Source organism: Dromaius novaehollandiae, chromosome 1, assembly GCF_036370855.1.
Source record: "Dromaius novaehollandiae isolate bDroNov1 chromosome 1, bDroNov1.hap1, whole genome shotgun sequence".
Lineage (NCBI taxonomy): Eukaryota > Metazoa > Chordata > Aves > Casuariiformes > Dromaiidae > Dromaius > Dromaius novaehollandiae.
This window is the reverse complement of record NC_088098.1, coordinates 185888605-185905723: the sequence shown is the minus strand read 5'-3', so window position 1 is coordinate 185905723 and position 17119 is coordinate 185888605. Positions and strand designations below refer to the sequence as shown.

The 17119-nt window shown below is 42.2% G+C and overlaps 1 protein-coding gene across 1 annotated transcript; it reads left to right on the top strand.

Annotated features, from left to right (window-relative positions):
* Positions 1 to 6888: 6888 nt before the first annotated feature.
* LOC135327543 (snaclec bitiscetin subunit beta-like) lies at positions 6889 to 12260 on the top strand. Its single transcript, XM_064507084.1, is given in 5 exon segments — positions 6889 to 6946; positions 8668 to 8880; positions 10606 to 10739; positions 11758 to 11893; positions 12178 to 12260. Coding segments are annotated over 5 exon segments (624 nt in total).
* The last annotated feature ends 4859 nt before the right edge of the window (positions 12261 to 17119 follow it).

Here is a 17119-nt window from a genome sequence, read left to right as displayed (position 1 = left end):
CAAAATGTAAGGTGAGGAGGGCAGAGCAGACCCAGGTAAAGAGGGTCTAGCAGGCTTCTTTTTCTTTACGGTGGTATCTTGGGAATGATGTTGCCAGAGCTGGCAGTGGGGTAGGAGAGGGCAGAAGGAAGCAACGAGCGTTGACAGGCACAGGAGGGATGGGGGAAGGAGTGAGGACAAGGCAACAGCACTGAAACAGTTTGGTTATAAATAGATCAGAAATAATCACCTGGCTTTACCCTGGTGTGTCTCCTTGTCCTCCACATACATTTAATTTTAGTTATAAAACATGTCATGTCTAATTTTGCTTCTCCTTAGTGTATTCTAATCACATTCCTGAACTTTGGTGTGATTTTCTTACTGCGATTTCTGTGATAAGCAAGCAGGATACAGTCTCCAGGACTGACAGCCCAAACCTGGCTGATCTGTTTAGTGTTACACAGCAGCAGGGCCCTGGTAACAACCTCACCCCTTTTGACTCTTTTATTCTTTCAAAATTAACACCAAGATCAGATAAATGGTCAAACAAGGGGGAAGTTTTATTTTGTGTCATGGAGGATGAAGCAACAGACCAAAATCAAGCCAATGATTTGTTTCCTACACAGGTGGAAAGAAAGCAGCTGAAAGCACTGTATTCATGGGATATAACTAGACCCTCAACAAACACTCTTGCATTGTTAGGAGAAAATATTTAGGCTCGTGTTAATGTGGGGCCTACCGCAGATACTCGAAAAGCCCGGGGCCATAGCTGAGGCACAGAGAAAAAGTGCACTGTGCCTGTTTTCTCTCTGTGCCTACCTGCAGCAAGCTGCTATCCCAGGCAGCCGGAGGGACTCGTACATGTGAAGCTCTCAGGGAAGAGCAGGATCTGGGCTCCTGCTGCTGCTTCTCACCCATCTTTCCCTGCCTCTCGAAGAAAAGGCTAGCCAGAAACAAGACAAAAAATGAACTTTTATGTCAATAAAAAAATGGTCCTGCACCTTGATGTATCCAGTCCAACCCCTCTAGGAGGAAAAAGGGATGGAAGGAGGGGGGAAAGCAGTGCTGGAGAGAAAAATAAAACTGCTCAAATGCCTACCCCTACCTTAAATGGATTCAGGCTGTGATCTGTAAAATGAGGCAGAAAGGAGAACAGGCATGTGGTCACTGTGCACACAAGGAACAGAGTCAGAGCGTCTGGGAAGAGAAAAACACAAGCTAGTTCAAACTAGCATTATGCAAATGTTTTATCATGTGAGTTACAAACTGGCACCCCTTTAAAAGATGTAAGACCAATTCAGTTCTCCTTTTCTTCAGAGACTCTTCTTCTGTGGTACAGAGTTGAAATGGATTACAGTTTACATCCTTATTTTCCATGGGGACGTTTACAGTGGTTTTCAGAGAAAATACTAATCCCTGCCCAGCTGACAAACTCAGAGTCAGATCCTGACATTGTTATTTACTGATACTTTATTTACTCTTTCCCCACAAGGAATTAAGATATGGGGAAGCACCAGCTACATATAACAGCATCTGGCAGGACATAGTATCTGGATATTGCAGGATGCAGGATGAATACGATGAGAGATGACATAAAGGTCACTGATGGGAAGGGTGGCTTTCTTACTTAAACACACAGACAAAGCTGCTTGCTTTGAGTTTTCTATCACTGAATTCTGACATTTTAAATTGTATCATGCTATTTTGTTTGGAAATGAGAAGGGCAACATGGACATAGAAGTCACTGCTGAGAGAGCGAATTTTGAGGCGGAATATAGAGAAAAGGAGAGCCACAAAATATTTGAAAGGCAGAGAGGAAAGCACAGACCATTTAAGTGAGGCAATCCTACCTGATTTCAGCCCAGTGTGTATTCAGAGCTTCTTGCAGCACTCACCAAATACTGCCCACTGAGAAAGATTCTGATGAGCATTTCCCCCCCATTTTTTTGTTAGTGAAACTGTTCCTAATGGCTACAGCAGTGTGTGTTGCTGCTTAATGCATAAAGCCTGCTGTGTTTGCCTACACAGCAACCAGAGTTGATAGCATTAAATTCACAGTACTGTGCTTTGAGTTACCTTGCAGAATGAAAGACTTCATATATAAAACAAACTCTATTCAGCTCTGACTCACCCCTTGCTTTTCCACAAGAGATAGTATTAATATTAAATTCCATTTCTCCCCAGGAACAGTATCATTTCCATGCTGTTGACAAATATTCTAGCAACACAGGGGTAGAGGAAGAGGAGAAAGTGTGACAGAGAGCTCTGGGAACCTATCTAAGTGTTTTGCACAGCCTCAGCCATTTCCCTGCTGATTTGTTCCAATGACCGTACCTTTGCTGTTTCGCCATTCCTCTCATTGCTCTGATTCTGCCCAAGAAACCCCTATTCAGCCTTCAGGAAGCATCTTCCCATGGATGCATGGAACTGGAGTGCAAACAAGTAACATTTTGCATCCTAAAATCAAGTAGAGCTTTTGGGAGGCAGAACATGCCCATGCCATGAGAACCAGACGGCAAACACATCTCCATAGGGCAATGAAAGCAGAGACAACAGACTCAGCTAAATCCTACAAAAATACTTTGTGAATACAGATTCAAGCAAGTCAGCTTCAGCTCTGCTAGCAAGGCAGAAGGGGGAAATTTCAGGTATGGCCTAATGGGATGGCATTACAGTGTCCCACTGACTTCCATCAGAGGATTTTGGGCTGTGAAGTCAGTTGAAAATCCCCTCTCTGAACCCCTGTAACTTTCTGTACCCAATTACTGAAAATATAGTAGCGAAAGAGGGAATGAAACAGTAACTTTCCAAAAAGTGTTGCAAGACATTCATAGAAAGCAAATTTTTAATTCACAATCTGAAACCCTACTGCTGAGAATTAATTTTATCGAGTCGGGAGAAGGATACATACAAGACAGCTCATGGATCTGCATGAATATTTGGAATATAACTGTTCAAAAAGAGCCCACAGACCAAGGCTTATTTGCCAAAAGTGTGTACCAGGTAATGAATGTATTTAGGATGATCACAGTTAGTTTACAGATTATTCAAGAACAAAACAAAAAGAGGTGATGAAATGTATTGGCACCGGTAGGAATTACGCATCTAGCTGTAGTAGAGAGACTGCTGTTTTGTGAATGGCAAGCACTGAGAAATGGCTTTTTAACAAATATTTTATAGTGAAACTGAAGAGTGCGTAGAATACTCTGGTCACTTATTTCCAGTTATTCTGGGGGATTAGCACATTAATCCTCCTCCACTGCTGCTCATCACAAAAGACACATCTTGCATTGTATTATTTGGAAGAAGTAGCAGTTTTCTAAAATCACGTGCAGTTTTGTAGTCACTGCATAGAAAAGCTCACCTAGAAAGTGTTTTCCAATGTGATTTTGGATCTCATCTTCCTGCACTATCTGTTGGAGACACCTACCGTGCTTGGCGACTTGCCCCAGAGGGGATATCCAAGAGGGTGTCCCAGCAAGCTGCAGGACACTTGGGTCTCAGTGTTTGCTGAGCAAGCTTATGAAAAGCAACCACACTGCCCATCTTTAAGGAGGACCCAGAATCCGGTCTGTGAGATGTCTGTAAAAAATACGTCCTCACAAAAATGTACCCCACCCCCCACTTAAGAGTCAAGAGTTATTTTAGGAACAGCTCTTTCTGGGCCTGGTGGTGATGAGCTTGTATTTGTATCCAAGAAGAAAAGAGGTCATTTCAGCCCCTTTACTAAATATTTGGATTTTAAATAAGTGCATTAATGCAAATATGTACTATGTGTCATTGCTTTTTTAAGGTACCCAAGAAGTTATTTGTTGTTCATGAGGATGTTTGAACAGGATTTAAGAAATGGGTAGAATTCTATGTAAATTTAATGGAGCTTGAGAAGCTTCTCAGCTCTGCCCCCTGATATTGTTTTGCCAGCAAAACTCAGCACTGGCCTCATGTGAAAATCCTCTCCTGAAGGTATAGTACATGCAAAGTCTGTATTACAGTGATGTTAAGTGTCCTGTAATCCAGGACCAATGGGCAGGCACCTATCCACACTACAGGACATACACAAAATTGCATAAGTGTAATCTGCGTACACACACACACACACACACACACACACACACACACACAAACACAAATACACACACACACACACACACACACTTTTCTAGCCTCAGAAAAGACTTTACAGTGCTGGCTGAAATGCTGGGGTGACGGCGGTGCCCAGCACTGGTATTTTAGTGGAGACCTCTCATCCCTGGACCCACAACCCCATTGCCTCCCATACTGAGACAGAAATTTGCCTTCCGAGCACACGTGATTTCTCAATTAATTGTTCGGATTAAGGGTGTGTTTCAGATCAAGGGCTTGATAAACCACACAAACACTCTTAAAACAATGTACATAAAGGTGTTGGGAAGACCAAATCCTACCCACGTGTGTTTGAGGGAAAGCACTTGTACAAAAACATTCAGGTGTAGTATTGGAAGTGGTTTCATCTGCTAGAGCAAAGAACCCTGCTGACAAAAGCTGGTATAATATACTCAAGGACAAGAATTTGTCTCCCTACAGAGAAAGGAAGAAGGAGAAAAAAGGTAAGACACATCCATAAAAATGGTATTTAACTCTTTTTTTTTAACTATATTTTTCCTAGATCCCCACTTAGTTTATTAGTAAGGTGTGTGTGTGAGGGGGGGGTATTAACATCCATCATATAATTTTAATACCTCTGCATAGCTGTCATATATATGTGTGTGTATATATATGTGCATATAAACACATATTTATATGTATGTGTATACACCTACATAAGTGTGCACATGTTATGTATACAAACACACATAACATACTTTCCACCTTCTGTTCTATGACTTAAGCCAAGGAATAGGAAACGCATTACCAGAGTAGGCAGGGAGAAAGCAAGGTCGAAGTGAATGGAACAGGAACGCTTCCAATGGGAAACAAAAGGAGTCAAAAAAGCTGATTTTTCTCTTCTGAAAATCTGTCCTACATCTTCTCCATCAAAGATCACTAAATACCTTAGCAATTTGCTTCTTTATCACTACTGAATATGGCATTTGGGTTCCTAACACACTTACGTTCTTTTGAAAAGGTAAGTCCAGAGAATGAGAGTAGAAACCCACAACAAAATGTAACCAAATTATTGCAGTTTGTTGAGTCCACACAGAATCACACAGAGTAGTTGAGGTTGGAAGGGACCTCTGGAGATCATCTAGTCCAACCCCCTGTTCAATGCAGCGCCAACTAGAGCAGGTTGATCGAGTCATTGTCCAATCAGGTTTTTAATATCTCCAAGGATGGAGACTCCACAGCCTCTCTGGACAACCTGTTCCAATGTTCAACCACCCTCACCATAAAAAAGTTTTTTATTTCATTTAAATGGAATTTCTTGTATTTCAGTTTGTGCCCATTGCCTCTTGTCCTGTCACTGGGCACCGCTGAAAAGAGTCTGGCCTAAATTTTAGGTAACATGAATCCCAACCTTAGCAGCCTAGGCACCAAGAAAAGTGATTTATTTGTAGCATATTACAGAATCACAGAATAGTTGGATTTGGAAGGGACCTCTGGAGATCATCTGGTACAACCCCCCAGCTCAAGCAGGGTCACCTAGAGCAGACTGCCCAGATCCCTGTCCAGATGGCTTTTGAATATCTCCAAGGATGGAGACTCCACAACCTCTCTGGACAACCTGTCCCAGTGCTCAGTCATCCTCGCAGTAAAGAAGTGTTTCCTTGTGTTCAGATGGAATTTCCTTTGTTTCAGTTTGTGCCCATTGCCTCCTGTCCTGTCACTGGGCACCGCTGAAAAGAGTCTGGCCCCATCCCCTTGAAACTGTCCCATCAGATATTTATAAATATTGATAAGATCCACCCCCCTCAGCCTTCTCTTCTCCAGGCTGAACAGTCCCAGCTCTCTCAGCCCTTTCTTGTAGGAGAGATGTTCCAGTCCCTTCATCATCTTTGTGGCCCTTCGCTGGACTCACTCCTGTATGTTCATGTCCCTCTTGTACTGGAGAGCCCAGAACTGGACAAAGCACTCCAGATGTAGTCTCACCAGTACTAAGTAGAAGGGAAGGATCATTTCCCTTGATCTGCTGCCAACAAACTTCCTAATGCAACCCAGGATGCTGTTGGCCACCTTTGCCATGAGGGCACATTGCTGGCTCATGTTTAACTTGTTTTCCACCAGGACTCCCAGGTCCTTCTCTGCAAAGCTGCTCTTGAGCTTGTTGGCCCCCAGCCTGTAGTGGTGCATGGGGTTATTTCTCCTGCCAGGTGCAGAACCTGACATTTCCCTTTGTTGAACTTCATGAGGTTCCTCTCTGTCCATTTCTGCAACCTGTCAAGGTCTCTCTGAAAGGCAGCACAGTCCTCTGGGGTATCAACCCCTCCTCCCAGTTTTGTATCATCAGCAAACTTGTTGAGGGTGCACTCTGCCCCATCATCTATATCATTAATGAAATGTTAAACAGTACTGGCCCTAGTATCGATCCCTGAGGTACTCCACTAGAGACTCGCTTCCAGCCAGTGATCACAACCTGGCACTTCAGCCAGTCCTCAATCCAGCTTGATCAGCCTCCACTCCATAGAGTTACTGCCTACCAGCTGATCATGTGCACACTCCCACTGGCGAAGAAAAATACATTCATTTAAGCATCTTTCATGAGGTAGCCCAGTGAAAGGTACCTTCAGTAATGTGTCCAAACTGTTTCAGGTCAGCAAAAGGATTATCCCTGTCTTTGTGCAATGAAAACCAGTTTATCTTTCAGCTCTGGAACACAGAAGATGATGGTGCAGATCTTTTCATTCCCCAGTTTCCATCATCATTTAAGTGCCTTGCTGAACACCTTCCACTGTTTTCAGGTCACAGGCAGCAGCACTGCCAGGCCTCCTGACAATGTCCTATCTGGTTTTATTCCTGCTTTTTGGAGCCTCAGTTCTCTTCAGCTCAGAAGGTGAGTGTAATATGTCTCAGTTGTCCTTCTGATGCTGTAAATAATTAATCTGTCTTCTAGCCTCACCCTCCTTGCTTCTTCCCTCTGTTTCCAGCACAGACCAGATAATAAGGCAGATGTGAGGGTTTTTCTTCTTTTTTTTTTTTTTAATGTGGAATGAATTTAATGTCATCTTGACCTTTTCTGAAAAGTCCTGAGCAGAGATTAGAGGTTAGAGATATTCTGTACATGACCTTGCCCCAGTACAGGCTTCCCTCTTGCAAAGCTCTCCAAACCGTCATTAGCTCCTATGGTTTATCTATCCAAACTAGGTTTTGTGGTTTATCTGAGCTCATCTCTGAAACCCAGAAGCCAAGCTCTTTCGATGACAGGGACTCCCCGCATGAGAATGGGTTGCTTTAAGGGTCACAGGGGATGCCAAGAGAGAATGGAGAGTTCCCCTGTGTGTTGCTGAAGTTGTGTATGAGGGGAAACATACAACAACTGGTTGGCCAACCCAGGCAGAGCCAATTGTGCAATCAGCTTGGCTTGGCTTAGCTTTGGTGGCATGACACTGCATCAGAGTACGGACGCCATGACCACTGTGTTGTGCTCTGTCCTGTCCTATCTTAAAGGACATAGGAAATCACCTACGCAACATGCTGGCCATTTCTGTTGCTTATGGAGAGGAGGGAGACTGCAGAGCCGAGAGCAGTCCCATAGCAGACACCACCACTTGGGGTGGCCTGAGATCCCAAAGCACTCAGAGAAAGCTGAAATTGCAATGCTGTGAATCTCCTTCCATGAAGCAGAAAAGAGGGAATGGGAGGATGAGAATATTTATTGCACCTTCCTCCTCCTTTTTTGTCTGGACTAATGCCAAGCACATCTGGCCAAAGAGAGGGGAAATGTGGTTTCCACAAGATGAAACTTTGAATGGATACCAGCAGTTTCTAAGGAGACCTGCTCTATAATTGTAGAGGAAATTACAAGCTGAATCATCTGTGGTTTGGGTAGAGAAATCAATGATATTTTGTAAGTTGAACCCAACTGTGCTGACTACTTACCAAGAAGGAAACTGGAAAGAAATCAATTCCAAGAACTTTCAACAAAATCCATCTTAATTCAGGTCTGACAGATCTGTTTTGTTCTCCATCTCTAAAGCGACGTGATGCATCAGCCTGAAATCCCTATTACTATTCCAGAGCCCAGCCCTCCTCAACAAAGCTGGGCTAATACACTGCACTCCTGGTCTGCCAAACCACTTGCTGCTGAGTCTTGGGAATCCACAAAGACCTGCACACCTTTCGGGGTCGACCTGCTGAACCTGCTGCTGTCTCTCAGGCCGGCGGGGGGGGCAGATTCAGAGCAGAATCTGCAAACTGTGATGCACTGCACCACACATTGAAATGGATTGCTGAAATACAGCTGCACCCACTGGACCCTGAAATGACAGCAGCAAGCTAATTCTGCTTATAACCTAAATGGCATCTGACTCCTAAATTAGTGCTTTTCATATGCTGATGTTTCACACTTTCTTTTTTTTTTGAAAGATGAGGAAAAAATCCAGACCCTGAATATCTAGTATTTGCCCTTCATTTTGTAGTTTCACTTTACTGAATGTCCCTGTGAAGTGCTGAATGCAGTTTAGTTAAATCAGAAGAGGAAATAGGGAAACAATTATATATCTTCTGAAAGATGAATGAGACCTTTCTTTTGGGTACATTTTACGTTTCTTTTAGGTTGTGAGAACTCCATAGTCCAACATGGCAATACCCAGTTATTGCCCCTAATCATCAACAAATTTAATACTGCATCTAGGAAAATTCATAAGCCGTCTCACCTGGACTCACCTGCAATGCAGACTTTCCAAGGCCTATGTCAGAAAGGCTGGATTAGTTACAAAGACCACTGATACATGTTGATTGAAAAGAGAATGACATGGATTCAAGCTGAGATACCTGATTCTTCAAAAAAGGATTATTCATTATTTCTTCTCTCCTTTCCCACAGTTATCTTCCTTGTACCTGACTCATTTTTCCTCCATTTCTGCTTCTCCTGATGTATATCAGTGTTGACAGAAAGTACTTGATATTCAGCTCAGTGCTGCAGGTGAGGTTAGTTGCATTCTGCCTTGTCACAGGACACACTTTAGAAATGAACCAGCTCCTGTTTGGAACTTGAACCTTCTGGATTTCCCATCTCCCTTCCTCTATTACATTTTTGAGCATGGAATCTATTGCCTCATGCTGTAAAATGAGGCAAATGATATATAAACACATTACTGTTGTATGCCCAAACATACAGCAGTGAAGAGAAGTCAAAGGGGATCCTTGGGGATCCTTGGCTGTAATGGTGATACCAAACGGATGGGTTATGGTTGACAGATTTCTCCATCTACCCACCACACACACAGTGATACCCACCAGGCATGACTTTTCTTTGTGACTTGTCAAGCCCCTTATGAACAGTAAACCACTTTCCACTTCACAGAAGATACTTGCTAAACAACATTCTGACTTCACTTTGCTACCTGCTCAGATGGTGTCAGGGTGTGCTGTAATCTGCAGCCTTGTACCAGAATACTTGCTCTTTCAGGAGCCAAATATAAGCACTTCCATAAATGTTTGCCATGGGGTGTCCTGTTCCTCTTGGGCCACATCTAAAAGAGTGCATTAAATTCAAATGACTGATAAAGAGAAAAGTTTTTCACCTGAGCCTAAACATCAGTGCAGTGGGTGCCCTTGTTTCGAGGTGCAGAAGAGAGAGTATCCTTCCCTACCAAGTGCAAAGGCAACTCCTTGAGGACCCAGTTTGTTTGGAGAAACTTTGAGAGGAGCACTATCTCTGTCTACTCCATTCCCCAGCTGGATGGGGACACAAGAAAAAAGACCTATGTAAATAGCATCCTTTTTGACAAGCTGTTCTGACATCTCCCTTTCTGCTCACCCATCTTCCTCTTGAACTTCCTTTTTTCATTGTAAGGTTCATTTTGCCTGGTTTTAGCTGTCAAAAAGTGGAGGTTTCTAGACTGTGCTGTATGCTAAGGTCCCACCAGTGAGAGCTACTTCATCCTAGCTCCCCTTTATGCCTTTCTTATAGTGGGTATATGACAGTCTGGATATGCCTCCCATTCTCTGATGACAGTAGAGAGCCCATCTAATTGCCTATACTACAGACCCAGCTTACAGCCATGGAATAATTTCAGTGGGAAGATACATCTGAAGGGATCTAGTCCAACCCCTGATCAAAGCACAGCCAACCTCAAAGCTAGAGCAGGCCCTAGTTCAGGGTCATGTCTGGATAAGTTTTGAAAATCTACAAGGTTGCCAGTCGCCAGTGCCTGACAACCTTAACCACTTCTCCTGATGATTGAAGTTTGGTTTTTTGGATTCCGCTCTTCAAGCTTTTACTCTTTTAGAGCATCCCTTCTCCCTGTTCTTCACTTTTTCTGTCTTTCATTTCTCTCCCTTCAAAACTGCAAGGTTTCTAAGACTTTCCCCTCTAACTTCACATTTCTACTTCCACAAAATTTCTCCTTCTCTGTGGTCTTTCTCCTCTGGCTCTGTCCCTTTCCCTCCCACAACCCCACCATTTGCGCTGCATTTTTCTTTGCTCACCTGTTATTCATAAAGCTGCAGCCACTTCATATCTCCTGTGCTTAATCCTCTTTCCTGCGCAGAAATCTTGTTGGACTAAAAGAGCAAGAGGTCACCTAATCAGCATCACCAGTGAAGCCAAGAATGAATTCCTTCATAAACTTGCTCAGAGACAAAAGGAAACCCAATTCTGGACAGGTGGAACTTACCAAAAGGCAAGTGTGCCATGACCAGAAATGAAAAGAAACATCAGGGGGGAGAACTTGATGACTCAACTGATCAGAATTTTTTTCTATGGAAAGTGTTTTGTTTTCAAGTGAATAGTTTCCCTTTGTAGCCACGGAAATTCTTTTCAGTCTCAGCAAAACTAAACAGTTATCAAAAAGCTAATGCTGTTTATCTTTCAGTGTTTTTTGGGGGTGGGGAATGGCAGATGAGTGGTGGAGGAAGAGGGGGATCTTCTTAAGAATTTTTTTAAGTGACAAACTCTAATCAACATTATATTCCAACAACATCATCTAAAGGAGGAGAGCTGAGGTACAACTCTCAAAGGAGAAATTGGATGGTGGATAATACATTCTCTATTTAATCTCTCCTTCACAGAATGTCATGTCGTAGACTAGATTTGGAGTTACAAAAAGCTTGGATTAATATATTCATTCAAATTCTTTTAATGAATTTACTTGCAGTGTCTTCCCACCAATATTGTAGCCAGTGGATCTACTGGAGCTTTTGCTGATATGGTGAATTTAGAATTAACATTGTAGAATATTAAAATCAAGTGAATTTCAGATTTTTAAATGCATATTAGAAGTAGAAACTTGATTCTGTAAGTTTTACTCATGTAACAGGGCACAACAATGACCTACATGTCCATTCTCAGTGTCTCAGATTCTGAATGTCACCTACCTGCAATGAATTACTCATGAGTGCTAAAGTCCTATTCTGAATAACAAATATATTCAAGAAAATTACAATTTATTTGAGGACAAATCATGAAGAGTGGATGAGGTGAAATTAATCTAATATGGAATTAAAAATGATTTATTCATGCAGCTCTATAGGACAATAATATCCCCACAGGCAATAACTGTATCCACATCCCTGTGGAAGAAGGCCTCCATTCAGTTATTTTCTGTCCCAGCAAATCTACGTGTTGCAAACTGCCTCCTGAATTCAGAAGAGACCTGCGGTTCCCATTCAGCTTCTGGAGGGTTTTTTTTTTGTCTGCAGGGGTTGTCTTTGAAATGGACTGATGGATCTCTGACAGCTTTCATCCAGAAGCCTCTGTCAGCCCTTCTCAGCCCTTTCACAAGACAACTTATCAGCTTCTTAAATGTTAGATTTTGCCTGACACTCAGTACTGGAGGTAAGGAAAACCTGGGATGATTTATAAACCACATAGTTTACTTTGCTCTTGAACTTCTGCCATCCCTGTGGAATGAGTATTTTCCAGGATTAGCTGGAGAAATCATCATCTTATTAAAATGTTGCCCAAAGCTGCAATATGCACACTACGGAAACAGAAATTAAAAGAAAATTAGATTTCCAGAGACTGACCTGAGTTTGAATGATTTCACGTCAGGAATGAAACAGTTCCCTTATCATTTCTTCTTGTTTTCCTTTGCATTCTCTCCCTGTCTTTGTTTCCAGGCCACGGTGAATGGGGCAGCTCTGTTTGCAACAAGAGGCTACCATCCATCTGCATTTACAAACCAGACCTGATGCACCCTTAACCTGCGACTGTACCACTGATGAAACCTGACTGGCTGCTGCTGCACTTCAGATAGAGTTGATCTGCAGTCCATTCGCACAGAAAATTCTTTTGCATGGAAAAATCAAGTTCTTATCTTAAAAAAGCAGAGCTATTATAGCACAATACTTTTCTGTTCTGTTTGCATTATTGTAGCAATGTTCTTGTAGACTACATTTAAAATGATGCTATAAAAATAAGTTTGATTTGATTCGAATGCTTGATGAAATCAGCATACCATTTAGCTTTTCCACAGGGTTTTCAAGAATATTCATAAGAGCTCTTTAATTATTAAATAATTACAAATCACTCATTAAAACATTATTCATTTCACCATTTAATCATGTCAAGTCATACATTTTCAGTCTTGGAATTTTTCCTTTCTTAGTGTCAGATAGCTCCAAGGAAGGTTGATTGAATGTTTTCAATGTCTAAGTAGTTAAATGGCTAGTTCAATGTACTGTAAAATAGCCATAAGATGGGGCCCAAATCAGAGGGAGAAGTCAGGAGTATATCATTAGGCACAGGAGGTGGTGCACCACTTTGTGAACTGCATAGGATGATGTTTTGTTAAATGAAGCAAAACTTGTTATCATGGTCATGTTTGCCTAAGTCCTAAATATAATCAATGACTGTGTCTAGATAAGCAAACATCTTCACTTTGTTTTTCTTTTTTGTAAATACCTTATTGTTTTTGACTCCACCAATTAGTTGCAAGCTCCTATTCATGGGTACTTTCCCTCACTAGCTAAAAAGTAGATGGAAAAGCTTCATACGGGGGACATGGATGATTGGCTCATCCAGGTGATGACAAAACACCTTCTTAGTTAAGAAGGATGGAAAAACTAGCAAAAACATTAGCACCTCTACCGTCCTGTTATCCAGCACAGCCTCAGAGAAGGGTTGCATTGATAAAAAAACATCAGCTGACATATTTACCTTGGTATTCCCTATTAAGCAGGTGTGAGATTTTCTTCTTCATGAATAAACTGGGGGTATGAATATGCTAAGGGTCAGGCTGTGCCAAGATGGTCCCAGGGACGTCTTGGAGATAGGACTCACCTGCCGTTTGGGGAGCAAACATCTAGTGCAGGCAACATGTACTTTTTCATGTCTCTAGGCCACCTGTGATACGTGCATGTCTGTCAAGGCTGCTGAGGAGCAGAGTGCATCAGACATAAAGCCACTCCAGAAACTCATCTTTCTGAGCTAGGCGTAGCTGGGCTCCCTCGGAGTCCAATGGCTTTCCCTGTAATTATCTCAAGGAACACCAACCACACCAAGACAAAGCTATGCACTTTTTTTTTTCCTGGCTGACTTTTATCCCAGTGTTTGAATAACTTCCATAGTGGTTTATTCAGGGTCACAAGGGAAGATGGTAGCAGAGCTGGGGACAAAGTCAAGGACGATCTGATTCTCAGCCTTCAAAACTTCTGTCCACTGAGGAATGCAGCTTCCCAAATCAAAGGTTCAAAGTTGGTTCAAAGGGGAACCAACAAGCTGATCAGTTAATCCAAGCATCATTTCTACAAATAACACAACATCATATTGTCAGAGATGTGCCCCACTTCTTACTTTTTGACAAAATCGCTTTCCCTAGAGAGAATAGAGAGTCCTGTGTCCCTGAGGTAGGAAACTGATTTATGAAGAGGTTTATTGGTCATTGAATACAGTTCTCTTTCTTCCCCGGCAGGCTATAGTGGATTAGATACCTGCAGAAATAGCCATGGAAAGGCTGACAGAATATCCATCTGCTTTACGAGGTCACCGCACCCTGTTGCTACCAGCGTTCAGACAGTAAAAGTGCAAAGGCCATGAGCCTGCTGTGCCACAGGAGGAGAGGCCAGAAAGGTGGACAACATTGCAGGTGTGCAGGTGTAGCAGAACAGAGGTCTGTGACACCTAGAAATTATAAATGTATTGATCAGGGTACACTTAATATTAGTTTGCCTTCAACCCAAATATTTGTACTAAAATAGTACAACTAACAACAGAATGTAAGTATTGTGTAATGCCGTCATGGCATAGTGAGACACAGTGTATAAGCGTTTTGCGTACGTGTGTGAGCAACATGACTACCAAAGAATTGTGTAGTTGCAGGTGGGAGGCATCCAACTGAAAAAGAGTTGCTAGACAGAGAACAAGATAAGCACAAGGGACTGCAGATAGGCAAGATATCCTGCCAAATGCACAACAAGGATGACTGGCAAAACCAAAAACAAGATAAGCAGTATTGGGAGCAGATGAGTCCCTCCTTTCTGGGAAAGAGGCTATAGCATAAAAACATCAGGCATAAGCAAAATAATCGAAGAAGAGAGAAGACAAGTCCACTTCAGTTCTTTCTTCTCTCATCAGTGAGCTCTCAAGCCTAACCACCTTGACTTTAGTGACAAAGGACCACCAAGAACTGCAGCCACCAGCACTGTGGTACTGTGTACTTGCAGCTAACACAGAATATGATTGCTAAAGACTAACAGTTTGGTACATGTGTTGGTGATGATGATGGGTGAGAATTCACCACTGGCAAAAAAGTGTGTTGTTAATGAATGAATTTAGTAACCTTATTTCTGAAGTTTGTCACTTCTCTGATCTATCAGTCCTCTAAGCACTCTCACAGTGGTGATCTCTTTCCCTAACTATATACACATATTCAGGTTCTACACCTGCAACACAGGTTTTCTGCAAGAGCAGGAATTTCTTCACAAGAAGTCCCAACTGATCCTGAGAAGAGGTGTGCACACATGCTATGAAAACTGGAGTGCTATAAGAAGTATTTTATAAGATGAAAAGATCTTCCACTGCAAAGAAGAGTGAGTAGATTGGGGATTTCGTAATGTAACCTTCACATCGTCAGCATCTATATGAACAATACAACAGGATCTGTAGCCTAATCTGCATTCAGTGCATTGCTGTTGAGCTCTTTAAACTGAGGCAGTTGCTTCAGTTAGATTCCTAATGAATATTTGTTCACATCAGAGAAGCTTTATCACAGTTAACAGTACTTTACAATTTAGCATATCTGTGGGCAAGGTCAGCAGAAGTACCAAGACATTGGACAATGAATTTACATCTTGCCCCTGGAATGACAATATCTACCCTTTATCATTCACTGCTCTTAAAGCTCTTTCCAAAAATGAGCAAAATCACATCTAATTCTACAAATGGGAAGAAATGAGGTGCAGGGAGAGGAAAAGCTTATGACCTGTTTTAGCACTGCAAGACAGCATCAGTGGTTGCAGAGAGAAACCACAACTCCTGGCTTCCAGTCGTACAGCCTGACCTTTCAAGCAGGCTGCCTCCTTCCAGAGAGTGATTCAACACCCATTGTCCAATAGATCTGTGTGCTAAAGAATGGAGAAAAGCTCCTGGTGGGATTTTTCATGTCAGCGTCTTTAGGCAACAGAGTGGTTTCAGAAATCTGACCCACAGACACATGAGCAAACTAGCTTTGAATACTTTACTACATCCTATTCATGAACAAAGACCCTCCATTTTAAGACAATAAACTCAGTAGTGTCCCTGAGCTTTGGTGTGAATACTGTTTATTAATTCCTTTTAAAGAAGTAATTAATTATTGCATTTCCATGCTAATACGTATGGATCTGTCCATATCCTGTCACCATGAACTAGAGTCATTTTATTCATAATTTATATTATGGTGATGCCCAGAGGCCATAAGAAGGAAGGAGGCTTCATTATCCTAGGTGCTAGACAGGCTGCCAGGAAGACATACTCTCTTGCCCTGAGAGTTTACAGCTTAATTTATGAAAAGAGTGTTAGGGCTGAGGAAGGAGAAAGGTTCTTAAGAAGCTGTGACCTAATTTGCCATTCTAGTTTCCCATGCTGTCTTGCAATGCTGATGGCTTTGTTTTGAAATGTTTGTCATTGTGTGGCAAAACAAAATATGGAGGCATGGAGAGGGGGGCACTTCTATCCACAGAAGACGTTTGACTGGGCATTTGTTAAATTGTCTACTTCAGACATTTGGAGAGAAATGAGAGATAATACAGCTGAGGGGGCCTCGCCAAACCATCTGATCTTTGTGGTAGTCCCATGCAAGGGTTTTATTGCTGTCAGTCAATCAACCTACATGTTTGGTCTGACTTGTGGGTTCCTTTCCCTCAGGCAGTCAATGACATTAGGTTAGTGTCTTGTTAACGTTGTTCTTTGAGTTATAAAAACATGAGTTTAGACCCTGATTTGTGAAAACAGCTACCACAGCATGCAAGCAAAAGGGGCAAATGTGAGCAATTAAGTATAGGGTTCATTTTGTGATGGAATAGTCCTGAATGGAACATCAGAAAATGTATTAGAAAGGAAAGAAAATTGTAAGCACATCTAGCATTTGACTGGCAAAATGCCCCTGAATTGGCATTCTGAACTGTCCTTCCACACAAAATTGGCCATGGCTGAACCTGTAACTTCCCACTTGCAATGAGATTTAATACTAGGACTCGGGGACATCAAATTACACTAATACGAACCAAATTCAAAATAAACAAAAGGAAGTGGTTCTTCACAAAACAGACCAGCAGAATCCCTTAAAAATCACAGAATCACAGAATGGTTGAAGTTGGAAGAGACCTCTGGAGATCGTCTAGTCCAACTCCCCTGCTCAAGCAGGCTCACCTAGAGCATGTTGCCCAGGATTTTGTCCAGACTGCTTTTGACTATCTTCCAAGGAAGGAGACTCCACAGCCTCTATGGGCAACTTCTTCCAGTGCTCTGTCACTCTCACAGTAAATAAGTTTTTCCTCATGTTCAGATGGACCTTCCTGTGTTTCAATTTGTGCCCGTTGCCTCTCATTCTATCGCTGGGCACCACTGAGAAGAGTCTGGCCC